At 64.0% G+C, this 24496-nt stretch overlaps 1 protein-coding gene across 1 annotated transcript in view; it reads left to right on the top strand.

Moving 5' to 3' along the window:
- The first annotated feature begins 20338 nt into the window (after positions 1-20338).
- The window catches only part of SSBP4 (single stranded DNA binding protein 4), a 70665-nt gene continuing 66507 nt past the window's right edge, over positions 20339-24496 (top strand). The window contains exon 1 of the mRNA XM_065578127.1: positions 20339-20406. Coding sequence (XP_065434199.1) covers positions 20342-20406 — 65 coding nt within the window. The 5' untranslated portion in view covers positions 20339-20341. The remainder of the gene's footprint in view (positions 20407-24496) is intronic.

Below are 24496 nucleotides of genomic sequence, written 5' to 3'. Positions count from 1 at the left end.
GGGACCCACGGGACCTGAGCTGCTATTACTGCGGCCGAAGAGGCCACGTTCGGGCCCAGTGCCCCAAGCTCAAGGACAGACTGAGCAGACCGAACCCGCACCGGGTTAACTTGGTAGAGGCCCAGACGGACGAGGGGCAGGCTTCCCACGCAAGAGGGGCTGGCAGCTTATCAACTGCTCAAGAGAGAGAAGGGCCCCCGGCCAGCTTCTCTGGAGGGCCAGATGCTCCGGATTCAAAGTTCTCCGTTTACAGGGTTGGCGCGGGGCTGTCCCTGCGGAGCGAGTGCCTTGTTCCCCTGGAGGTGGATGGGAAGAAAGTTTATGGTTACTGGGACACGGGCGCAGAGGTGACACTGGCCCGGCCCGAGGTGGTGGCCCCAGATCGGGTGGTGCCCAACACCTTCCTGACCCTGACCGGGGTGGGCGGGACCCCATTCAAGGTTCCCGTAGCGAGGGTACACCTGAAATGGGGGGCCAAGGAGGGCCCCAAGGACGTGGGAGTGCACCACCATTTGCCCACTGAGGTGTTGATGGGGGGGGACCTAGAGGACTGGCCAAGCAGCCCCCAGACCGCCTTAGTTGTGACCCGCGGTCAGAGCCGGCGAGGGGCACTGCGCCCTGGCCTTGGGGGGGGTGCCTTGCCTGAGGCGCAGGACCCTAACCTGGTGGGGAGGGAACGCCCAGGGACGCGGCTCAGGGAGGCTGCAGCTTCGGACCCAGCGGGCGAGAAAGAGCAGGTGGCCATCCCCGTCCCAGCTGCTGAGTTCCAGGCCGAGTTACAGAGAGATCCCTCCTTGCGGAAGATAAGGGACCTGGCCGACCTCAATGCGGTACAGACCATGGGACGAGGTGGCCGGAAAAGGTTCCTGTGGGAGAAGGGGTTCCTGTACCGAGAATGGGCTCCCACAGGGAAAATGGAGTCAGGGGGGAGCAGGAGGCAGCTGGTGGTACCCCAGAAGTATCGCCGCCAGCTGCTGTGCCGGGCCCATGACATTCCCCTCGCAGGGCACCAGGGAACCTGGCGGACCCAGCAGAGGCTGCTACGGAGCTTTTACTGGCCTGGGGTCTTTGTTACTGTCCGACAGTACTGCGGATCCTGTGACCCCTGTCAGAGGGGGAGGAAGGCCTGGGACAAGGGGAAAACAGCTTTAGGACCCTTGCCCAGCATAGAGGAGCCTTTCCGGAGGGTGGCCAAGGTAAAAAGGGCGGCTCTGAACCAAGAGAGCCCAAAGCACAGACCTCCAGACTGGAGCGCTGGGAGAAGACCACAGCCCAGTTGGAGCCCCAGAGGTATGGGGGTGGGAAAAGGGCACAGGCCGCATAAACCTTCCCACATGCGAACTGCGAGTGCCATCAAGCACCCCAACCTAAGGGGGGGGCGTGAAACTGGAGGGGCCTGGTGTAATTCTCACCAAGGAATGGGAGGGATGCGGGGGCATCCATGGGAACGGGGGTAGGTTCGAACTTCCCCGGGTCACTGGCTAAAGTGACCCTGCTCAGTTCGGTCTCGAAGGGGGGAGAGATGTGACGAACTGGGCCTGTTCTCACTGTGGTCTGTGAATGCTGACAGGGGAGTGTGGCTGGGATAGTCTGCATTGGAGGATGGGATCGGCCCGGGGGCGCATTCCTGGGAGTGTAACATGAGAACCCAGGAAGGGGTTGAAGGCCAGGTGACTCCTGAGCCCGGGAAACTGGACAAAGGCTGTGGGAGGGGTCGCTGAAGGCAGAGTGCTGGAAGCGAGCTGGAGAGATGGCTGGGAGACAGAGATGGCTCTGACACCCCCCGAAGGGGGGCGGGCTGGAATGCCCTGGGACCCCAAGCTGGACTTAACTGGGGGGGTCCTGTTGTCTGTGCCTGCAAGACCTGTCTTGGACTGTATTCCTGTCATCCAAATAAACCTTCTGCTTTACTGGCTGGCTGAGAGTCATGGTGAATCGCAGGAAGCCGGGGGTGCAGGGCCCTGAGTCCCCCAATACTCCGTGACACCAGGTAACCAGAGCAGGGCCAGTGTTCCCCAGGGTCCCTGCTGCGCTCGTAACCCGTCTTTGCTGCTGATGTGCCCACGCTAGCGAGACTCGAGCTCCCCGGGGCAGGCCCTGGACACAGCCCCTTTGTCTTTGATGCCAGACCCAGCTGGCGTCCTCAGCCCGGCAAGCCCCGAAGAGCCCCTGGCTCCCCTCCCCCCTTCTAGCCAGTGTCTGACTCGGGCTTGGCAGTGAATTGGGGAAGCTGGGCCGGGTGAAGCAAAGGCAGTTACAGTAAAAGCAGCTTGCAGGGGAAAGTTCTGAAATCCCCCCGGGCGGCTGCCCGCAGGCGAGCTAGGTGCTCCCCCCTGCGCTCAACGCACGCAGCAAAGGGTCACGGAAACACGCCAGTGCATGGGCTGCTTCCTCCAGCTCGGCTCCGGCCTGGCTCCCGAGCACACGCGGCTCTCGGACGCTCACCCCCATGGCGGCACCGGGTCTGTGCGGCGTGCCAGTGAGCCAGGCTTCCCCCCCGCAGGCCCCCCAGGGAGACAGGCTGGGACGAGTCAGGGACGTTAAGGCCAGAAGGGACCATCGTGATCGGCTAGTCTGACCTGCTGCACATCACAGGCCCCAGAACCACCACCCCCCCACTCCTGAAATAGACCCTGAACTTCTGGCTGAGCCACTGACGTCCTCAAATTCTGGTGTAAAGACTTCCCGTTAGAGCGAATCCACCACTGACGCTCGTTTAAACCTGCAAGTGCCCCGTGCCCCACGCTGCAGCGAAAGGCAAAACCCCCCAAGGTCCCTGCCAGTCTGACCTGGGCTGGGGGAAATCCTTTCCCGACCCCAGAGCTGGATTAGTTGGACTCTGAGCATGCGGGCGAGACCCGCCAGCCAGACACCTGGGAGAGAATCCTCTGTAGTCACTCAGAGCAGGGGCGGGGAGTTATATGGGCCTGAGGTGCCTGGGCTCCAGCAAATTCAGGGCCCGGGGGGCCCGGCTCCACCAATGTTCGGGGCCGGGTCTCCTCCCCGGACCCACCTGCTGCCCCCGAGTGTCTCCTCCCCTGAGTGTCCCTGCCTGCCCTGGGCCGCTCCGCGCTGAGCTCCCTCGCCGGCTGCAGCCAGCTAGAAGGGAGCAGCGCCGGGGGCAGCCAGAGGCGCCTGCAGAGGGAGGAGAGGAGGTACATGGCAGCGCCCAGAGTCGACTCAGAGTTGCCTGCCAGGGGTGGGACCTTATTCTGGCTGGACCTTCTGAGCAGCACCCTGGGGGGGCTTGGGTGAGTGTGGTGCCGGGGGGGCTGGGGAGGGGGCTGCCCTCCCCTCCCCCAGAGCTTGCTGGTGCTGGCGGGGAGAGGCAGCCCCAGGGCAGCCCCAGGGCAGCCTGCCCGCTGCACCCCAAACGCCTCATCCCCGGCCCAGCCCCACACCCTGCACCCCAACCCTCTGTCCTAGCCCAGAACCCGCATCCAGCACCCAAACCTTCTCCCACATCCGCTCCCCCTCTCCCAGCCCAGAGCCCGCACCCAGCACCCAAAGCCCTCCCAGAGCCCACACCCCTCTCCCAGCCCAGAGCCCGCACCCAGCACCCAAACCTTCTCCCACATCCGCTCCCCCTCTCCCAGCCCAGAGCCCGCACCCAGCACCCAAAGCCCTCCCAGAGCCCACACCCCTCTTGCACCCAAATTCTCTCCCAGAGCCTGCATCTCAAACCCCCTCCTGCATCCAAACTCCCTCCCAGAGCCCGTACCCCTCCTGCCCCCCACCCCCCTGTCCCAGCCCGGAACCTGCACCCAGCAGCCAAACTCCCTCCCAGAGACCGCCCCCTCCTGCACCCAAACTCCCTCCCAGAGCCTTAGGCAGGTGTGTGGGGGAGGGGGGGCGGGGGGGCTTGGACCCGTTCTGGGCACCACCAAAAATTATACAGATCTGCTGCCCCTGACTCAGCGTCTCCCCATGTAGTGCCCGTCTCCGGCCGTTGGAGACATTTACTGCTGGTGTCACAGATCGGCTGAGTCCCATCACACCACACCCTCGGGCCACACAGGGCTTGGGTGGGCACTTTTATTTCCCGTTCAAGGGGCCGGCAGAGCCGAGGACTCGCTGACGAGTGAAGCTGGGAAGCAGGAGCAGGCAGGAGGCCTGGGCGTTCCCGGTAAAGGGGAAGCTGTTGCAGTGAGGAGGGATGGTCGGGTGTGCTGAGGGGAAATCCCAGGATTGGCAATATGCTGACTCCTTAACGAGTGACACAGGTGTGAGCCGGGAGCTCTGTGCCAACTGGCAGAGAGGGCATGAGGCTGGCAGGGATCCCCTGGGTCTGGGCTATACAGACTCGTTCACTGAATAATGGCCCGTCAGGTGGCTAAGGAAAGCCTGTGGAGATACCGAGGCAGTTCGGGCTCTGCACTGGCAGCTGTCGTCTCTTGGTCTGGGCGGGAAGGCAGGTCACCGAAAGGTGGTTGCACACTTTGGGGGGGGGGTGCTTATCTCTCTGGCTGGTCGGGTGTAACGTGAGTGCTGTAGGTTCACCATGGACCCCCATTTACTGGCAAAAGCAAATCCAGACGGGGAGAGCCTGGCTGGGGTGAAGACAGTGACCGTGCAGAGCTGCAGCTGGCGAGTAGGCAGCCCCCCGCCCCCCCCCCGGTTAGCCTTTGCCAAGGGGAGACCGGCTGCAGCAGGCCTGGGCTTGTGAAAGGCGGAGCTGGTGAGACGGCCTTGGGGTGCACAGCCCCTTCTTGGCCAAGAGGCAGCTTGGTAGCTGATTGTGGCACCAGACTGTTGTGATTTGCTGGGTCACCCTTTGTGTCCGGTGGTTCCGGGGCTACCGCTGCCTTCTTCGCTAACGAGCCGGAGCCGGGCTTTCCCGACGAGGTGCTGGGTGTTCCGTGGCGCTGCGTGCGATGGGTGACCGGCAACCTGCGGCGTCCCCTCCCTTTGGGCCATTCGGTGCGTGGCTGGTGGGTCGGGGGCCACGGGGGCTGGCACGTGCCTGGCGCTGCCTCTGCAGGCTGAGAGGGGAGGGCTCGTGCTGCCCGTGGATGGAGGAGGTGAGGACAGCCGCGTTCAGCTGGGCGGGCATCCAGGGGAGGGCCCCCAAGCGCCCCAGATCCATGTGCCCAAAGATGCTGGGGGGTGCCTCGCCTGGGACACTGGGCCTGGTTCTCAGAGCCCTACGGCTCCCTCCCGTTACAGCCACCGGGGGGTGGAGGGCGGTCAGCACCTCGCAGCAGCTGGCCCTGCTAGTGTGAGCACAGAGACATGCCCACAAACATCCTGTGTCCTCTCCCCCCCGCCCTGCTTCACCCTGCCCCACTTCAGAGCCAGCTTGGGTGGGCAGGGTAGGCGGCACGGCTCCACGGGGGCCCTCCCATCCCCGACCCATTGCCAGGGAGTGTCTGCGGGTAGCCCTGAGCTCTCCACCAGCAGCAGCAGCTACGGTGCCCTGACTCCAGAGCCACCTGCCTGTTCCTCCCTGACTCTGAGCCCTGCTGGGGGGGCTCAGCGGGGGCAGTGCTGGGGGCTGTGCTCTGGCCTGATGCCAGCACGTACAGGGCAGGGGCCGGGGGGCTCCAGGGGCAAGGGACCCTTTCACACCAAGGTCCCTGGTTTGAATCCTTGTCAAGGTCTCACACCACGGGGCCGCCCTACTGGAAAAGGTGGGGGGGAGGCTCCCCACTTTGCTACACTTCTAGGGGCACAGTGCCCCACACTGACACTCCAAGTCCCAGCAGATGCCCAGAACCCACTGGGAAATTGGACAGGTCCTGGGGCGCTGGTGGGTCCACAGGCAGCAAACCCCATCCCCTGGCTGCACTGCCCGGGGGGGTCTGTCCAGGTGGGGGGCTGCCCCTCCCGGGAGCACTATCCAGGCCTTAACTCTGAGCCCCCTTCGGAGCTGGGCCCAACCCGCTGCCCTCCATGGGGGAGCCGCAGGGCCTGGCCCAGGCAGACGGGTTCGACTGACATCTGCAGGGGAGCCGGGGAATCACAGCCAGCTTAGGGAGTGGAACTGATGCGGGGTGGGAGGCCGAGGCACGGGGAAGCACGGCTGCAGAGCAGAAGGCTCCCCCGCCAGCTGTGGGGAAGGCCAGAGAGCTGCGCAGAGGGGCAGGGAGGGGAGTGCAAACAGGAGGGGTTAGGTCAGTCGGGGGTTCTCTAGTCTCCTCCATAGGCCCTCGTCCCTTGGGAACAGCCTCTCCTGGAGAGCGAGTGACAGAGCAGGGCTCAGTGTGGTGAGCCCAGGGGTGTGGGTGTGCGTTCTGGACTCTCACAGCATGTGTGTGTAGGGGGGGCTCTCACCCATTTGTCAGAACAGCCGCTTCGCTTTTGTTTATTGGACACCACAGAAGAAGGAAGGAGGGGTGGTGCTGGCTGTGGAGGCCATGGGCCAGGGCAGATGTAGGGGTGCGTCGGGCTCCGTTTCTGGGAAGCGGTGGCTGGCTGGCTGGGGATTTCCCACATGCACATCTCCTGCCTGGTGTCACATTTCACAAGCAGGTTTGCAGAACTTCCTGGCCACAGATGGCTGGTCACGCAGTGGGCTGGTCCCAGGGTCTGAAGAAGGACCCGATTCCAAACCACTGACTGCCGGCCAGCAACAAGCGCAGGCTTGAAATTAGCCTCAGGTTTCTAGCCATCGGAGGAGTGAAGCCCTGGAACAGCCTCCCCAGGGGAGCTGTCAGGGCAGAAAATCCGAACTGGCGTCAAGCCTGAGCTTGGAAAGGTTATGGTGGGGACCAGGAGCGGCTCTATGTTTTTTGCTGCCCCAAGCACAGCAGCCAGGCGGTCCGCGGTCATGTGGATTCGGTGGCGTTTCTGCGGGTGATCTGCTGGTCCCACAGATTCGGCATACCCGCCGCCCAATTGCCGCCGAAACCGCGGGACCGGCGGACCTCCCGCAGGCGTGCCGCCGAAGGCTGCCTGACTGCTGCCCTCACAGCGACCGGCAGGGCGCCCACCGCGGCTTGCCGCCCCAGGCACGTGCTTGCTGCGCTGGTGCCTGGAGCCGCCCCTGGTGGGGACACTCTGATGAGACTGCCTGGGTCACCTGTTGGGCATGGCCAGCTGGCTGGAGGAATGGCCATGACCTCTGCAAACGTGCCCGGTGCCAACCCCTAGACTGACACGACCTCATGTGCCATACTCGATCCCGTAACAAGAGGGCAGCAAAGCCACGCCATGGGCCTTGGCCCTGGGAGACTCTGCAGATTATCTCTGGCTGCAGCCATCATCCCTGGTTGGGAGCGAATTCAATCCAGCAATGGCTGGGTCCTGCCAGTGCCTCCCTGCCCCTCTAGCTGCCTAGAGCGTGGGGCTGCCCCTCCCCCTTGCAGCATTAGTTCTGCGGCCAAGCCCTGGCGTGGCTGCCCTGTGGAGAGCAGGCTCCTCCTGCACCCCGAGAGCACACACAGCCTGGGCAGCCCCAGGGCAAGCTCTCCTCTGCCCCCCCAGCCTGCTCCAGGCCCCACTGGGGCTGGCAGGGGAGTTTCACCTTCACCAGCTAGTCAGGGCCACTGGTGTTGGGGCTGTACCCACCCGCCAGCCCCTGTGGGCACCTCACTGGCGAGCAGGCCGCTGGAGGCCAGGTGACTGGGGGCATGTTCCTTATCTGCCCCAGGAAGCAGATATGGGCTCAGAGCTGCCATTTTCTCAGCACTGCTGGCTGGCGGGGAAACCGAGCAGCCGCTTTGCTGGCCGTGCTGATAGCGGAGCTTGGAGCCAACTGCTGTTTTGGGGGTGGGGAACTCTCCAGCTGCAGCCGGCCCAGTGTGGGGTGTCACCCCCCCCCCCCCGCCCATGGGCTGGGTAGAGACAGCCCCTTGGCAAGCTGCCTGAGAGTGGCAGGGTCATTGGTGCAGGTGTGGGCAGGGGCTGATTCTCCCTGGGCCCCCCAGCCCAGGGCAGCTCCCTGTTCTCCCAGAGCCACAGCCCCAAACCCCTTTCTCTGCAAACAGCAGCCGCGTCCCAAAATAGCTTTGCAGCTCGCAGCCTTTACGCTGGGGCCGTGTCAGAGCCCACTCTCGCCGTGGGCCCCTCAGGGAATCCACTCGCTCTGGACCCCCGGGGCCTCCACTCCCCAAAGGGGACGATGCCCCCTGTTCTCTAGACCGGAGTGACTCTCAGCCAGCGTAACGCAGGAGGGTTTATTGAGCGTCTGAACCCAGCACAGGAAACTCTCAGGGCCTCAGGCCTGGCCTCCCGCAACCCAGCACATCCCAGTCTCCCCTGCATCCAGGTGGGCTCTGCCTGCTCCCCCTCTCCAGCCCAGAGCCCCCCTGCTTCCCAGATGGGCATCTGAGATCCCCAACCCCAGGCCCTGCCTCTGTCCATTGTCTTCTCTCCAGGTAAACAGGGTCATAAACAGGGTCACCTGGGCCTCCTCTCCTCTCAGCCCTCCTCTGGCCCCCTCTGGCTGGAACTGGCTGGTCAGGTCACTGGGGTCCCCACAGCCCATTGTCCTCCCCCTGGCCAGAACCAGTTGTGATTGCTGAGCTGGGTCTCCAGTTCGTCAGGTCACCGGTGACTGGGGTGTCCATCCTCCAGGCCATTGGCTGGGATCCCAAGTTCCCTCTCCGGTCCTGTGTCCCAACGAACTCCCTCTCCCCTCACCTCGTTAAACCAGTAACACCCAGGGACACTGAGTCCCACCTCCTCTGGATACAACCCACTGGAAAAACACACACAAAAAACAAGAAAATCCCCCACTTCGTCACACCACCATGATCCAATAATTAAATGCCAACCCAGTCTGGTTCCTGATGTGGCGAGGGGAGCCCCGTGGACAGGGGCTGCTGGCCTGGGGAGGAAACGCAGCCAGGATGCGACTGGTGGCCTGGGCGTGTGGCCAGCAGAGGACAGCCTCGAGCCATGGCTGGAGCAGCCACGGTCGGGAGTCTCACAGCAGGAAATGGGGGCTCCCTTCCCCAGCTGCTCCAGACCCAAGATTCCCAGGAGACGCCTCCATGGAGGATCCATAGAGGGTCAGTGCTGTCCCTGATCCACCCCTCTGGGGCAGCGGCACGGACTTGCCCTGGCTCCAGGAACCTAATGCACCAGCCACTGCCCAGTGGGCACAGGGCCAGGGGCTCAGCCTTGCAGGGGGACAAAGACCCCAGTGGCTCTGAGCAGTCGCTAGGGCTGGAGCAGGGACTTTCCTGGGTTGTTTGTCATTTCCCAACCTCCCCAGGTCTCACCCCGGGGGCTGGGCAAGGGGCTCCCCTGGTATGGGGCCTGCTTCGGGGACCTGGCCCCAGCGACCTCCCCTCCCTGCAGGCTCCCCTCTCCAGGGAGTCTGGTCCAGCCCACAGCAGACACCCTAATCTGGAGGAGCCAGAGACTGTCTCCAGCCCTGCAGCAGGAGGTTTAACCCCCCCCCCCCCACACACACACACACTCACACTCACACACACACACTCACACAATGGGGTCTATAGGCTCCTGCCGCCCAGGGAGCTCTCCGCACTGCGGGCTGCTGGCTCCGCAGAGACCCCAGGCCAAGTCTTCCCTGGGCCGGGCCAGTAGCTGTATCCAGGGCTGATTGGCAGATTTTGCCCCCCTCCTTCCCCACTGTTCCATAGTCAACGGTGGGGACTTGGCAGCGAGCCCCAACGTTACCCAGGGGTGACAGCAAAAGCAGAGGATGCCAGCGTGTCCAGCGCCCTCCCTCAGGGGTTTGGCAGCAGGGGGGGTTGGGGAGGGTCCCTTGGGGCGTCAGGGACAGGGTGACCCATGGGCACAGGCAGGGGAATACCGGAGGGGCGGCACTGTCTCCTTCGCAGGGGGAAGGTGCCATGGTCTCACCCCAGTGCCTTCCCCTCCCTCCTTTATCTCCAGCAAAGGGCTCGCGGCTCTGCAGCTGCTGCTCCCCCTCCCTGCTGCAGGACGCTGGGCGGGCGGCTGGTTGGGAGCCCCCACCGGCGTGGCAGAGCCGCCGTCCGCTCTCAATCCTTTGCCCTCCACCCGGTAGCCCGAGCTCTGGCTCAGACAGATCTGCTGCGCTGGAGCCTGGAGAGCAACAGGGACATTTTGATGGGTTACCATGGTGACATCCTCCTCCTTGGAACTGGGACCAGATTGGCCGGCAGACGCCAGGCCCCGGAGCAGAGCTGAGCTGCGCTTCGCCTGCCCCACCATGAGGCGAGTGCCTGGCGAGGGGCACCCCTGGCAGCAGGCTGGACACGGCCATCGGCCCTGCTTCACCGCCAGGCAGGGCAGTGGGGGACCAGAGATGCACAGACATTCTGGCTTCCTCAACAGCTGGGGAGGCACCAGAGGTGGCAAAGGGGGACCAGAGTAATGGGTGTGTTGGGATCATGTCTGTCATAAATGCCCACATAACCAGTGTGATGCTGGCACACCAGGTGCTAGCTCATGCCAACACTGACAAACGCAGAGCTGGACTCTGCCTGGCTTGCCTGGGGTCAGCGGTATTAACCTGGGTAGCAGGGCTCAGAAGGTGTTTGGCTGCACTGAGTACGTGGAGGTGCCGTCCGTCCGTTAAGCTCACTTCTAACACCTGTGGTGACTGCCAGGTGAGCTCCAGCATTTGCATTGTGAGTCTTTGCACCCAGATAACTCACCAGACAGGAGCGAGTCATTGTTTGGTGCGAAGTGCTGGCCACTGACACCACAGGGACTAGAGTGGAGGGTTAAAGAGGACAAAAGACTTTGTTGTTTACTTTCCCTCTCCCCGCCCCAAGCAGGGTGAAGTGTGTTCCTCCCGCAGCTGAGTTTGCAGCTCAAAGTGGAAGGGGGGGGGAGGTAACCAGGAGGAACTGTATCTCTCTGCTGCTTGGACTGGGGGGGCGGGCAAAGGTTCTAGGCGTAAGCTAGGGCTCCCCAGCTGGGTTAGCCCCAAAGGACAGATAGCGCTGGCCGATTACTAAGGTTAAGATTTTGTCACAGTTGTTTGTAGTAATGGCCATGGACAGGTCGTGGGCAATAAACAAACATTCACAGGAGCCTGTGACCTGCCTGTGACTTTTATTAAAAACACCAGGGTGGAGGGACTGGCTGCTGGGGGCCCGTCCCCTGCCACCACAGCAGCTGCTGACAGCTGCAGGTCTCCCACTGCCCGCAGTGGCTCAGAGCTCTATGCCCACCCTGCCTGCAGCGGATCAGAGCTCCGGGGCCTACACCGCCTGCCCTACCTGACAAGTCCAGCCTCGCCGCCCCAGGGCACGGGGCTGAAGCTGAGGTGGGAAATGTCACAGAGGTCTCTGAAAGTCACAGAACCTGCGGCCTCCGTGACAATATCTTATCTTACTATAGAAGCTACTATTCCTGTTTGAAACTTAAGCTTGGAACCCATTTGCGTGGATGTATGTTGACCTGCTTTAAATGTGTAAATGACTTTTGTTTCCTTTCCCTATTTAATAAATCTGTACAATGTTTATTATAGGACTGGCCACAAGCGCTGCCTTTGGTGTGAGATCTAAGGTGCAACTGACCTGGGTAAGTGACTGCTCTTTGGGACGGGAGTGTTGCTGTGATTCTTGGTGTAAGGGCCCATCTATCACAAAGGCAGCTCACTTGGGTGGTGGTAGAGATCACAGTACTCGAGGGGACTGTCTGGCTCCATGGTTAGGCTGTGATAGTGCCTGAGGGGTTCACACTTGGTAATTGGTTGGTGAAATCGAGGTGCAGAACTCACCCCCAGTTTGGGATTTGTGCCCTGGTTTGTATCAGTCCGAGCTGAAGTTAGTACTCACGCTCGGGGGTCACTGCAGCCAGCTTGGCAGCCAGTGTGCACACACACACACACAGTGCCTGCACATAGACACACATAGGATATGGACACACACTCAGACATGCACAAAAAGAGTGCAGTGTATGCACACATACTCCACACATACACACAATGGACGCACCCCCACACACAGTGCACACACAACTCCCACACACATGTGTGACGAACTGGGAATGTTCTTAATGTTTTCTTTGAATACTGTGTGGGCGCCTGTGTGATGCAGCAGGGGGAGGGGAGTGTTGGCCGGGGAAGGTTGCAGGGGAGTTTGGCTGGGACTGTCTGCATTGGGGATGGGAGACTCTCCTTGAGGCCAGATACCTGAGCACGTAACAGGAGAACCAGGACGGGGGTTGGCGGCCAGGTGACACCTTTGCCCGGGAAATGGACAAAGGCTGGGGGAGGAGCCGGGGGAGGCGGAGTGAGACGCTGGAGGGAGTTGCAGTTTTGGAGCTGGCTGGGGAAATGGAGGGGAGCCCAGACGGGGCTGTGGTGTCCCCGGGGCCCCCAAGATGGACCTAACTGGGGGGGGGTCCTGTTGTCTGTACCTGCAAGACCTGTTTTGGACTGTGTTCTGTCATCTAAATAAACCTTCTGCTTTACTGGCTGGCTGCGAGTCCTGGTGCATCGCAGGAAGGGGGGTGCAGGGCCTTGTCTCCCCCACACTCCATGACATCCACACATGCACCCCCCCCCATGCAGACACACAGACAATATACATGCCCAGGGCATGCACACACACCCCCACACACACACTACATGGATGCACACTCAGACATGCACAAAATGAGCACAATCCATGCACACACCCCCACACAAACAATATACACACACAAAACATAGAATGCATGTGCACACACAAACTGCATGCACACGCAGAATGCATGCATGCTCACGCACACAATGACACACTGCACATGCACATAGGAACCAGCTCCTTGAGGCTGGGAGCTGGTTCCCTGGTTAGCTGCCTACTTGCTCCTGCAGGGTCTGCCTGGCCCTGGCTCCCTGACGTCAGCCCCTGGGGCACCGGGAGGCCGTGTGCTGCTGATGGCTTGGCTCGTGCTGCTGAAAGGCCTGCTGCATGTTTGGCACAGAGAGCGCCTGAGAAATCCTGGAGTGACTGGCCCCGGCGCGCTGGCTAATCCCTGCCAATCCTCACGGGGCCGAGCCGACTCCATGGGGCAGACACAGGGGCTTAACAATGCTGCCGTGAGCATGCAATGAATGCCCCAGCGCTGCAGCCACCTTGGAAATCAGCGTCAGACGTGAGCCGTGCTGGGACTGGATGTGTCCAGCGCTGGGCTAGGAGACTGGCACTTGGGGATCCTCTGCCCAGCAGCCCCTTGGTGTCACACTGACACGGGAGTCAGGGAGGTGAAACGCCCCCCTCAGAGCAGCTGGGTCTGACCTCGCAGCCCAGGGGCAGGGCATGGGGCCTCCAGGCCCAGACCATTCTGCGGCTCCTCCCGATAAGTAAAGCCACCAGGCAGCACCCCACAGCCCTGCCTCGCTCCCTGGGCAGACCCCAAGGAGCCGGCCCATTGCCCTGGGTGAAGCAGGGCGAGGAGCGCTGCCCAGACGGACGCCAGCACAGGGCCTGGTGTGGCAACTGGCACCAAACGGCCACATGCCTCCCCAGGGGTTTGCAGACCCCACGCGGCCTGGGAACGAGGGGTGGGTGAGTCCCCAGACAGGGGCCAGGTCAGCCTGGGGCCGAGGGGCAGGATCACGTTGCTGAGACACGGTCCCTGGAACATCCCGCTCCCGAAGACACCATACGGCCACAGGCTCCGAGGGGTTAACAGCGCCGTGGCCAGCGCCAGCGCCGGCCCCTGACAAATCCGAACCAGATGGGGCTGGCGCTGCTGCAGGAGCTGCCGCTCCTTGGTCCCAGTTATGTCTCTAAGCACTGCCACTCCCTGTTACCCCCTGGCTCCCCCAGGGCGCCTCCCTCTCCCAGCTGGGGCAGCTGCTCCTGCCTTCACGAGCAGGGTGCTCTGACCTCAGGCAACACAGAGCTTGGCCTTGGGGCTGCAGCTCAGGCTGCCCGTAGGTGTCTGGGCCAGGATGGTTCCAGCCCATCGCAATGCAGCCCTGCAGCAAGCGGAGCCCGCTGCCAACGGGTGGGCACTGGGCAGGCAGCGGCCCCGGGAGAGCAGCTGCCTGCACCATCTGGGGGTCTTGGCTGAGCAGCCCCCCTGCACTTCCCCTGGGAGAGGGCCCCAGACACGGCAGCGCCCACTGGAGTAGGGACCCTATGCATGCCAGGCTGCCCAGGGGCTGGGGGCACCCCGCTGGGCCCACGTGCAAGGACAGGGGTAGCCCATTGCCTGCAGGGTGGGGCCAGCTCTGCACCTTGTGGCCGGCTCCTGGACCCCTTGTGGGGTCTCCCAGCCAGCAGTCGGGCTCACAGCATCCGCATCCTGTGCAGTGCCCGAGCCAAGGGGCTCCCGTGGGCCATGAGCAGTTGCACTGTGGAGGGCGCCTCCTGCTGGGATGGGTCGGGACATGTGGCGCTGGGTCCCCACTGCTGGGTGCCACGTGAAGGCTGGGTTCCCCCGGCTCCTGGGAGCGCCGTGTGAAGACCAGACCCAGTGCCATCAGGGGACACGCAGCTCCTTGTCCAACAGGCGCATTGAGGTGCTGTGTCTGTACATCTCCAAGCTGTGCGTCTGCCCCCCCCCCCCGGTCCCTGTACCACTGCCAGCCGCTGCCCCACCCCCTGCCAGGCTGGCCCACAGCTCCCCGTCGCGGCCAAGGTCCCGTCAGTGTGGGGGGCGTCCCAGAGCTGCCATGTGGGCCCTGTTACCAGGGAAACCACTTCCTCTGTCTGGACATGCTGGGAGCAGCTGCTGCAGCGGAAGCCAGGTTGGGGGGAGTGGGGGGTTGAGCAGGCCCTGACTAAGGACCTGGGCAACATGGGTTCAATCCCTGCTTCTGCCATGTATTCCCTGGGTGACCCCAAGCAGGTTCCCATCCACTCTGGGACTCAGCCTGTGGCTGGGAGAAGGAGCAGCCTCTCCCGGGGGGGTCCCCCAGCTAGGGCAGCGCCATGTGGCTTGGCAATTGTGATGCAGTGTGGGGCAGACTGACCTGGGAATGTCGTTTAGTTTTACTGGGACTGTCTGCATGGGGGATGGGAGAGCAGGGGGTGACTTTAGGGGAGGGACGATACCTGCGCCTGTAACCTGAGCCAGGAGGGGGGTGGGGCCAGCTGACACCTTTGCCAGGGAAACTGGACAAAGGGAGAGAAAGGGGGGGAGAGCCGGCAGGAGGGGTTTTTGGTTTCAGTTTTGGGCTGGCTGGGAAGACGCAGGGAAGCCCAAGTCTGGGGTCTAAGCTCCTTGTCCCCCAGAGGGACCTGACTAAGGGGTCCTGGTTATACCTACACGCTCTGCTTGGGACTGTGTTCCTGTCGTCTAATAAATCTTCTGTGTTACTGGCTGGCTGAGAGTCCCGGTGAATCGCAGGAAGTGGGGGGGGCCCTGAGTCCCCCGCACTCCGTGACAGCAATGCCATTGGAAGATTGGCTCCCCAGCCAGTCCCAAGGGCCTGGCGCTCTGCCAGCACGCTTGGTGGGCAGGGCACCCACTGGCAGACAGGCTGGAGTGAGCCAAGGGGTTGGCGCCGTGCTGGGCTCTGCTGGGCGATGATGGGAGGCCCCAGGAGTGGGGCAGGGGAAAGGCCCCCCCAAGCTTCCTTCCCTCTCGTCCACACATCCGCCCAGAGAGGTGATTTGAGTCTGCTCACTGCCAGCGCCACGGGGGGCTGCAGCCCAGTGGCGGGCACATGGGGAGATGACTAGGCGGGGGGAGGCATTGCTCCTTGACCCCCTGGCCGTCCTGGCTGTGAAATGCCCAGGACAGGGGCCTGGGGAGCAAGGAGTCGGAGACCCCTGCCCATGGCTGTAGCTCCTGGCAGCATCCTGTTCCCTGCTCTCTGCACCAGGACACTGCAGGCGGTGTCAGCGGGAGACAGAAGAGCCAACCCAGGTTTCTTGGCCAGTTTTCTCCCGTGACCCCCACACATTGGCAGCCGGGCTGGCACGACGGCGCCGTGAGGCTCCCAGGTCTGCTGCGTGCCAGCAAGCCAGAGCTGCCATGGATTCAGCCACCGGGTGAGGGATCGGTCGCCCTGGGCCTTAGGAACGTGGACCAAGGTGTTACCAGGCGGGCAAGTGAGGCCGGGTGGCTGGCGGCCCCCGCTCAGCCTCCCCAGCACCTACTGCTGGATCAGGGATGCGCCTGGGAGCAGAGCCACCAACACCCATCGCACACGGCCTCAGCCCCATTGTACATGGTGCCTGCTCTTCGCTGGCCACTGGGCCCAGGCCTCCCTGCTGAGCCCAGCAGCCCAGGGCCAGCGAGCGCCCGTCCCTGGGAACTGTCCTGATCCCCCAAGCCACCAATGGCCACTGGAGGGACACAGCTGCCAGTCACCACTGACCAGGCCTGGCTACAGGCCCGTGGCTGCCCCCAGCCAGCCTGGCTCGCCAAGGCCCACAGGCTCACAGACCTGCCCTAGGCCCTGCAGTGACTCAGTGGTAGAGGGACTAGAACCCAGGTGTCCTGACACCCAAGGCCATATGCTCCCTCCCTCCCTGACAGTCAGAGGGGGGCCGGGTGCAGCTGGGGGAGGGAGTGGGTTTCCCAGGCAGGGGAAGGGGCCTGGCTTCAACAAGGTGTGTTGGCTCAGGGAGGGCAGAGCCCTACACCCTCCCGCGCCAATGAGCTCAGACAGCCCCGGCCCAGGGACAGCCGGGACCAGCGTGGGTGGGAGCGGCAGGGGATGCAGCCAGGAGCCAGGCTCTGCTTTATGGGACGTCCCCATCATGAGGCCCCTGCCCTGGGACCTTTCCCCCGGGGGTTCAGGAGGAAGCCGGGTGGGGGTGGCGCTGGGGGCATGCAGGGCTGTGGGTGGCTGATATGGCCCTGGGAGAGGGTGGGACGTTCTCTGTGCGCTGGGGTCAGGGCTATGTGTGGCCCTCGCTGCCTAGCTCCTGTGCCCAGCGTAGATGCCCCTTCCACCCTCAAGCCGGGGCTCACGTTTGCGAGACTCAGACTGGAGGGCTGGCCCCAGGGCCAGGGGGCTGGAGAAATGGTCCCCCTGGGCCGCTCCCTTTCAGCCCGTGTGCCTGGGGGCTGAGGTGCTGTGGGGAGAGCAGCCCCCAGAGAAGGGGGCTGGGGTCTCAAACTGCTTCCCAGGTCAGGAAGAGGAGCGAGGCTTTGCCAGCCTGCGGGTCCCGGCGGATTCCAGGCAGCAGCAACCTGCGGGCAAGGGGCCCCTCGTCCCCAGCTGGCGCCCGGAGCCCCCGGCGGCTCCCCTCGGAGCCCCGGGTTCGCGCCTCGCTGCTCCTCGAGGCGAGCTGGGAAAGTTTGAGCAACGGGGGCGCCTGCGACCCCCCCCCCCGCCCGAAAGCGGCTCGCGCTCAGCCCCCCCTTGCCCCGGGCCCCGCCGGGCTCTCGGGGCGGGGCAGCCCCCCCCCGGGCACCAGGAACCCCCCAAGTCCCATTAGCGCCGAGCCGCCCGAGCGAGCCCGCCCGCCGCGAACCCGCGGACCAGCGGCACTGGCGGTTTCAAGCTCCCCGCGATGTCAATTGATTCTGCTCCGGGGGCTGCTGGATTCGGGGCTGGGAATGCGGGGGGAGGCGGCGGCGGCCGGCCCGCTGGGTGCGCCCCGGCCGGGCCCGGGGGCGGGGGTTCGGCCCGCCGGAGAACCCCTCTGCAGCCCGCGGGCCCCGGGCCGAGGAGCCGCCCAGGTCCCCGCCCGGGAGCCCGGAGCCCGGGAGCCCGGCGCGCCCCCACCCCCGCCGCAATGTAGCATTCCGCCCTTCTGCCGGGGAAGACGGGCAGCTTTTTGGGTCATGAAGCAGCTCTTGAAGTCAGGCGCCTGCCCGCCCTCCGCTGCGAGACACGGCGCGTCCGGAGCGAGCCGCCGAGCTCGGGCTCCAGGGGCCCCCGGCCGCTCTGTGCCCATCCCGCCTGGGGCCCCCGGCCTCTGGCTGCTGCAGGCTGTGGGGCCAGTGGCCGAGACCCGAGCACTGCCCCGTGGCGGAGCACGCGCTGCTTCCCCGCCTGCAGAGCTGGGGGGCACCCCCGGTGGGCAGGGCACCCCCGGAGGCGACACGCCAGCGCCCAAGAGCAGAGTTTGGGGTGCTGCGGGACCCCAGTGCCCATGGGCTGGGGGTGCTGTGCACTGGTGCTTGGTAGGTCCCAGCGAGCCATCTCGGGGGCTGTGGGGGTTTTGGGGGGTCGCACCTTAGCACCTCCTAGTGGCTGCTTTGCAGACAGGAGCTGCAGCCTTAGGCATGAGACGCGTTGTCCCGGGCGGGCACAGGGCAGCTCAGCCCACCAGAGCCCTGCACCCTCCAGACCCACATGCTGCCAATAACCGCTCCTCCAGAGGGAGGGGAAAGGTGTGTTGGGGGGAACTGCCCCAGACCCACTGGCCTGGGTCAGGCAGGTCAGTCGCAGCGTGGGGCAGGGGCAGGGGCAGGGGCAGGGTGGGTGTGGGGTCAGTGGCAGCACACAACTCCCTGGCCAGTTTGTTTCTTGCAGTGACCTGGCTCTGAGGCTGGGGTCGGTCGCTGGGGTGTTTAATGCACAGACCGGGGCAGGGGTCACGGATCCCCAGGACCGCAGCACTGGAACAGTCTCCTGGAGGAACCCCCTCTGTGGGTCAGACCCCCTGGGGGTCTCACTCTTCCTCCAGGGGAAGCCACGCGGCGACACCGCAGGGCCTTCAGCCCCCTGCTTCCCCTGCGAGCTCCAGGCAGCGGGTCCCACCGACTCAGCCCCTGGGGGAGACTAGTGCACTCGCTGCCCCTCGCCTTGTGCTGCCTCATTAGTCACTGGTCACCGCATGGGAAGGGCCTGGGCTTAGCACAAAGAATCGTCCATTCTGGGTGAGCCCCATTGTTCAAGCCCCGTCTCTCCATCTGTCTGACCCTCTTGGTCCACATTCCAGGTCAGAGCCCTGACTGTCCTCAGCAGCAACACGTCCCACCTCAGCTCTCCCCAGCCCTTTGTTCCCGAGAGAGCCTAGATCGCTCTGGGGCGTTGGTTGCTAGGTGTTCCTGTCCAGGCAATTGGATTTGCCATTGTCTTTTCAGAGGCCCCCATTGATAAGGGGACCAAGACCCAGACCGCTAGGTGACACCCATATTTATGTCTCTGCCTGGCCTGAGAGCAAACAGCCCTTTCCCACCCCCTAGGCAACAACGCAGCACACAGGGGAAACTGAGGGACAAACAGGGCTCATAAAAATATTACCAAAAATTCCCACTCAGGTGATTCTCCAGCCTCCTCTTCCCCCGGCTCCTGCTAACTGGGGCTGGAAGGCTCTGCCGGGAGGGGGCACAGAAAGCAATGGAGAGTTTGGCTCTGGGAAGAGGGAGCCTGCAGACCCCCCCAGCCCCACCGCAGGGCAGGCCGAGCTCCTGTGTGAGCAGAGAGAAGCCCATTGCACCGACACCCCTACTTTGTGGCTAGGAGGAGAAGCCCCGAGTCCTTCCCCTGCCTCCCTGCGGAGATGGGAGCTGCCATCCGTTTGTCCTTAGCTGCTGGGGTGACTTGGGGGAGGGCTTGTGCCTATCACAGGCTGCTCTGCTCCAGAGTCTCTCCCCCACCCCCATCCCAGAGGCCCATAAAGCCCATGGGCTTAGAATCGGGACGGGGGCAGCGTTGCCTCTGGGACAGATTCCCAATGCCCTCGCCTCAGGGGACCCCCCTCCCAGGGCTGGCCGTGCCCCATGGCTCCTGCTCGCTTCTCGGCCATGGTGCTCACCTCCCACACCCCGCCTGGTCTGGGCGCCGCGGCCGCCTCCCCCATGAGCCAGGATGCGGGCTCTGGGGCCAGGCCATTGGGCTGAAAGGTCTGCCTCTGGCTCTCCCACCTGGCCCTGTGGAACCTGAGTTCCCCACTGCCAGCCCCTGCCCGCAGCCCTGGTGCCTGGGCAGGGGCTCCCCGGGCCCATGTCCCTGGCTGGGGCTCTGGACTCTGCGAATCACCCCCAGCGGATGCGAGCGCCATGGGGCGAGGTCGCATGGGAGATTCCAGGGAGCCTGCCCCCGAGATGGCGGGTGGAACCGTGAGACGTGGAGTGTCCATCCAGGCCCTACGGGGGTGAGCACGGGGGGCTCAGTGTCTCTGGCTGGGGCCCCAGGCAGTGCAAGGGGGGAGCAGTGTGACACCCCCCCCCCCCAGGTTCCCACTTGGCTGCTGCAGGCGCACAGCGCGGCCCAAGTGCCTCTACTGAGCTCTGCTCTCTTTGCCCAGGGCCCTTGTGACAGTGCCGCTCAGGCCAGTTCCCAGGGAAGAGCTGTGTGCCCAGCACGGGCGCTCGCTGGCCAGCGACGAGCAGGCTCCTTGGACAGTAAGGCTGACGCGGCCGGGGGCTCCTCCGTTTCTGCGTGGGATGGGTGTTGGACCCAGACATAGTTTCTGGGTCTCGGTGTCTGATCTCTGGGCGTGGGTCCCACTCCGGTCACAAGCTCAAGCTCTTCCCTGCAGCCAGGAGGGCCTGAAACCTCCTTTTCTTGTTTTCAAGGAACGCTGAGATCTGCACCTGGTCACCTGAGTCCAGGCGCTGGGGCTTTAAGAGGGACACCACGTGTCACATGACCGCAGTGATGCCCCGTGCTGGCAGCGGTGGGAATGCTGGAGCTGATGTTGCTGCAGGAAGGTAAGTTTGCGAGTGTCTCGGTGCCCGTGCCTGCCCGCTGGCCCTGGGGTTGGAAAGCAGCTGGCGCCAAGGGACCCAGTTTCCCAGGGCTGGATCATTCTGTTTGCGCTGGGTTTTCTCTGCCAGCGGAACGGGGACAGGTGGCCACGCTGGGAATTAACACAGGACCTGGGGGACCCAGCAGGACCCAGGAGCCTCGGGGTGGCAGGGTACCGGAGAGCAGGCATCTGTCCCACTCTGGAGGGCCGCTCCCACATGTGAATGCTGGAGGGGGAAGCCCAGCTGGGTCCTGGGCAAGGGTCAGACTCGTACCAGGGCTGACCCTGGAAGGACTGAGCTGAACGTGCCCCGCCCCAAGGAACTGTTGGGTACTGGAAGACCCTGTCCCGCTCTGCCTGTGAAAGGGCTGGGACACTAGCTGTTGGTGAAACAGGCTCGGGGGGGCGGCGAGGGGCTCAGCCCGGCCTCCTGGTGTGGAGTCGGGGCTCCTGAAACTGGCCCTGCGCGTGTTTCTGCCTGGGGATCTCCGGGCTCAGCATCATTACCCCCAACTGACAGGTGGGGAAACTGAGGCACGGAGGGGCTGAGGCTTGTGCTTACTGTTTGGGTGTGACAGCGAAATCAGCTGGAGGTGCTGGCACTTAACTCCTCTGCAGATCAAACTCTGGGTGTCCCACGCCAGCACCCAAAGTCCGTGGGCACTCTGGAAACCATGGGTGACTGGGCCCCAGCCAGTCCCGTCCCCCATCGCCCAGCCGGGGGCCCTAGCAGTGAACGTGTATGTAATGAGCCCTGCTGCTCAGGCCTGTGCCTCTCCTGCCCCCGGGCTGCCAGGGCTGCTGGGCACAGCGCTCCCCCGCCCCACGGGGTGGCCAGGCTGCTTGGGGGTCCGCATTCCCATCTGTCAGGGAGGAGCCCGCGGCGTCTCACAGCAACGGGCTGGTTCTCAAAACGCGCCACGCCACGGAGCTGCTGCCAGGGCCCCATATCTGAGCCCTGCTCCGGGGTGGCCGGAAGTTCGATTTGCATCACTCCTAAGTTCCCAGCGGGAACCCGGCATCGAATACTGAAGTGACAGAGAGATTCTTCACCCCCGTTGAGTCTCCCCTGACTTTGGAGAGTCGCTCGCTGCCCCCCCAGCCATGGCTTCCTCCTGGGGCCGAACAGCAATGGGGGATCCTGCCCTGGGCCCGAGGGGGACGGAGGCTGGTGATGGTGCAGTGCCCTGCCGCGTCCCCGGGTGCCTGCTGAGCTGGGCACTGGAGATTCCCTGCGGGAAGCCCGGCTGCCTGCCCTGTGGCCCTGCCCAGCCCGCACCCAGCAGGGCTGAGCTGCCAGCCCAGAGCGATGGGGGAAGGGGCCCTGCCCAGCCCGCCCCGCACCCCAGCTCCGGTGCTGGAGTCGCTTTCCTGTCTTCCCTTGGTTGGTTTGCTGGTGGAGTGTGGAGCGATGTGCGTGGCTGGATCCGGCCTCGGGAGATGCCGGGGGAGCTTCGCCGCCTTTCCCAGTGCTCCCTCCGCCCCCCCCCTCGCTGGAGAGCTCTGAGCCAAATGTCCTAGGGGGGCCCTGCATGGGCCCCTCCACCTCCCACCAGCACAAGGCAGCACAGGGTTATCCTGGGAGCTGCTGGTTGGGCCAGGGGTCCGGGAGGCACAGTCAGGGCCAGCTGGGTGTCTGTATTCTAGGGGCCCATCACCCTGGCTTCTGGGCCTGAGGTGGCCTGGCCTGTCAGGCTGGAGCTGCTGCTTCGCAAACCCGGACTCCCTCCCAGCTGTGCGATTCCCTCCCCATTAAACACAGGGCGCAGAACGGCACCGTGCAGTCTGACTCCAGCCAGGCGGTGAGTCTCTTTGCTGGCTGGGCAAGTGGCTGCGGCCCTCCCCTGAAGCCAGGGCCCCAGAAGGGGGCCGCAAAGCTCCCCAGGAAGGAGCGATAGCGTGGAAGGCGCAGGCCGGAGGGTCTTTTGCAGGAATCCAGCAAGAGTGGAGCGTCCTGGGGGCCGGGCTGAGAGCTCCCAGCTCGCCTGGCTTTCCTTGGTGCTCCGCAGCGGCGTATTATTGCCTAGGCCAACAAATTCGCAGGGGCGGCAAATTTATAATAGCAGCATTTTTGTAATCGCGGCATCTACCAATCATAGCGCATATTGAATGCGGGGTTTGGGATCCATGCGCGGTCCCGCGCTATACAGACGCGCGGCCAAGCGAGGGGCTGCTGTCCTGGTCATTTTATTTATAATAAAACTTGTAAATGTTCAATTATGTTAATGATCTTTAGATTCATTTTAATTCAAACGAATTTGTAAAAAAACTAAAACAAGTTCATATGGGGCCGGGGGCGGCAAAATCATTAATCCACCCCTGGTTCTCTTTCCTCTGGGGACCTCCCGGCCTCACCCTGGGCATGCAAATGAGAGCGCTGGGCTGGAACCCACGGCTGCCAGGCCTGGGCGGGTGGGGAGCCGGAGCAGAGCAGCATGGCTCCCAGCGGGCTGCAGGGAGGGGCTGGGGGCCTGGCCGGGCTGCAGGAGCATCCCCACTGCTCTGCCCCACCTCCCAAAGCCCCCCCACAGCTCCACTGGCTCTTCCCAAGCCCTGGCTGGGAGCCCTCGGGATCGCAGGTGCGTGGAGGGGACAGTGACCGTGATGGAGAGAGGAAGCAGCACAGATGGGAACAAGTCCCAAGGTGCCCAGCCTTGCCAGGGGGGTAACCACAGAGCCGCCCAGGCGCGCAGCCGCCAGGAGGGGGCGGTATACGCAGTGTTTGCACAGAGCTCCCCCCTCAGGGTCACTGGGCTGGGAACCCCCGGCCCAGACAGTCGCGGTGGGTGGCTGAGAAGGGACGGTTGGCTCAGCACATCCCCCGTGCCAGCCCCGTTCACCTCGCCACCTTGCACAGTCACGGCTGGGTGTTACCCCCCCGCTGCTGCAGTCTGAACTCCAGTGGGTCCTTCTGCCAGCTGATGAATCCCTCTGGCCTGGGAGCGTGTGCTGGGTGGAACGAGCCTGTTTATGTAACTGGGGACTTGCTGATCTCTCCTCGTTCCTGTTGTGTGCCAGGGGCTTTCGCTTCCATCCGCTCCTTCCCGATGAGTCAGGAGCTGCCATGGCGCACCGAGAGGCCAGGCACTTGGCTCCCAGCGGGGCCCTGCATCCAGCCAGGGAAATTTGGCACCAAACATCACAGGCCTGGCAGAGAAGGGGTGGGGGGTCCTTCTATTTCCTTATAGCCCTGTCTCCATTTCCTCCTCCCCTCTCTCCTCTCTTCTCACTCCCCACCTTCCCACTTGCCACCCTCCGCTTGTGTGCCAGGACCCCCCATTGCCACTTGAGGCTGCTTGGCACGGCTCCCCCTGCCCCCTTGAGGGGTCTGTGCAGCACCTTGCCAGCTGATGCCAGGGTACCATGGGCAATGGCAGGGTGGATGCTGTGCTGGCATACCAGCCTCCCTTGGCCGTCCCTCCCGGCTGCCTCAGTGCCCCCGGATCTCCTCGCCTGGCCCCCCTGGGGCATGGGGCACTTCAGGGTGTGAGACCCCAGCTGGCCTGGCTTTCGATCTGATCCTTCCCAGGGTCGTTGTTGGAGCAGCTCCTCCATTCACCTGACTCCACCCCTTCCCTCTTCCTGGTACCCTACTCCCCCACCTGCCCCCAGAGCCGCTGGTGCCGCCTGGAGATGGGGGCAGAGCCAGGGGCCAGTGCCAGGCTGCAGAACAGGGGCTTTCTGTCTCCAGGTTTCTAATGCATCCTCACCCTGGTATCTGGGTACCTGCCCAGGGCTTCCCCACCCCCGCCTGGCCCTCCATCCTGAAGCTTCATCCCACCCTGGCTGAGGTCCCCCACGGCCCCCACCTGGGCCCGTTGAGCTAGGGACCCGATAGCCATTTCCTTTCAGCTCTCTGCTCCCTTTGGCCCTCGTTTGCTCCTGCCCCCATGTGCCGACTGGCCTGTCCGCACACCTCTGCATTGGGAGCAGCCCCCGGATGATGCTGTGCTCACCCCCCCCCCCCGGGGAGGGGAGCCGTTGCCATCCCACCCCGTTCGCTCCCCTTCCCCCACTCGTTCCATGTGCTCCAGAGGGGAGAAACCGGCGTG

This window comes from Chrysemys picta, chromosome 25 (genome assembly GCF_011386835.1).
Source record: "Chrysemys picta bellii isolate R12L10 chromosome 25, ASM1138683v2, whole genome shotgun sequence".
Lineage (NCBI taxonomy): Eukaryota > Metazoa > Chordata > Testudines > Emydidae > Chrysemys > Chrysemys picta.
The sequence above is the reverse complement of the archived record's forward strand: the minus strand, read 5'-3'. Positions and strand labels throughout refer to the sequence as shown.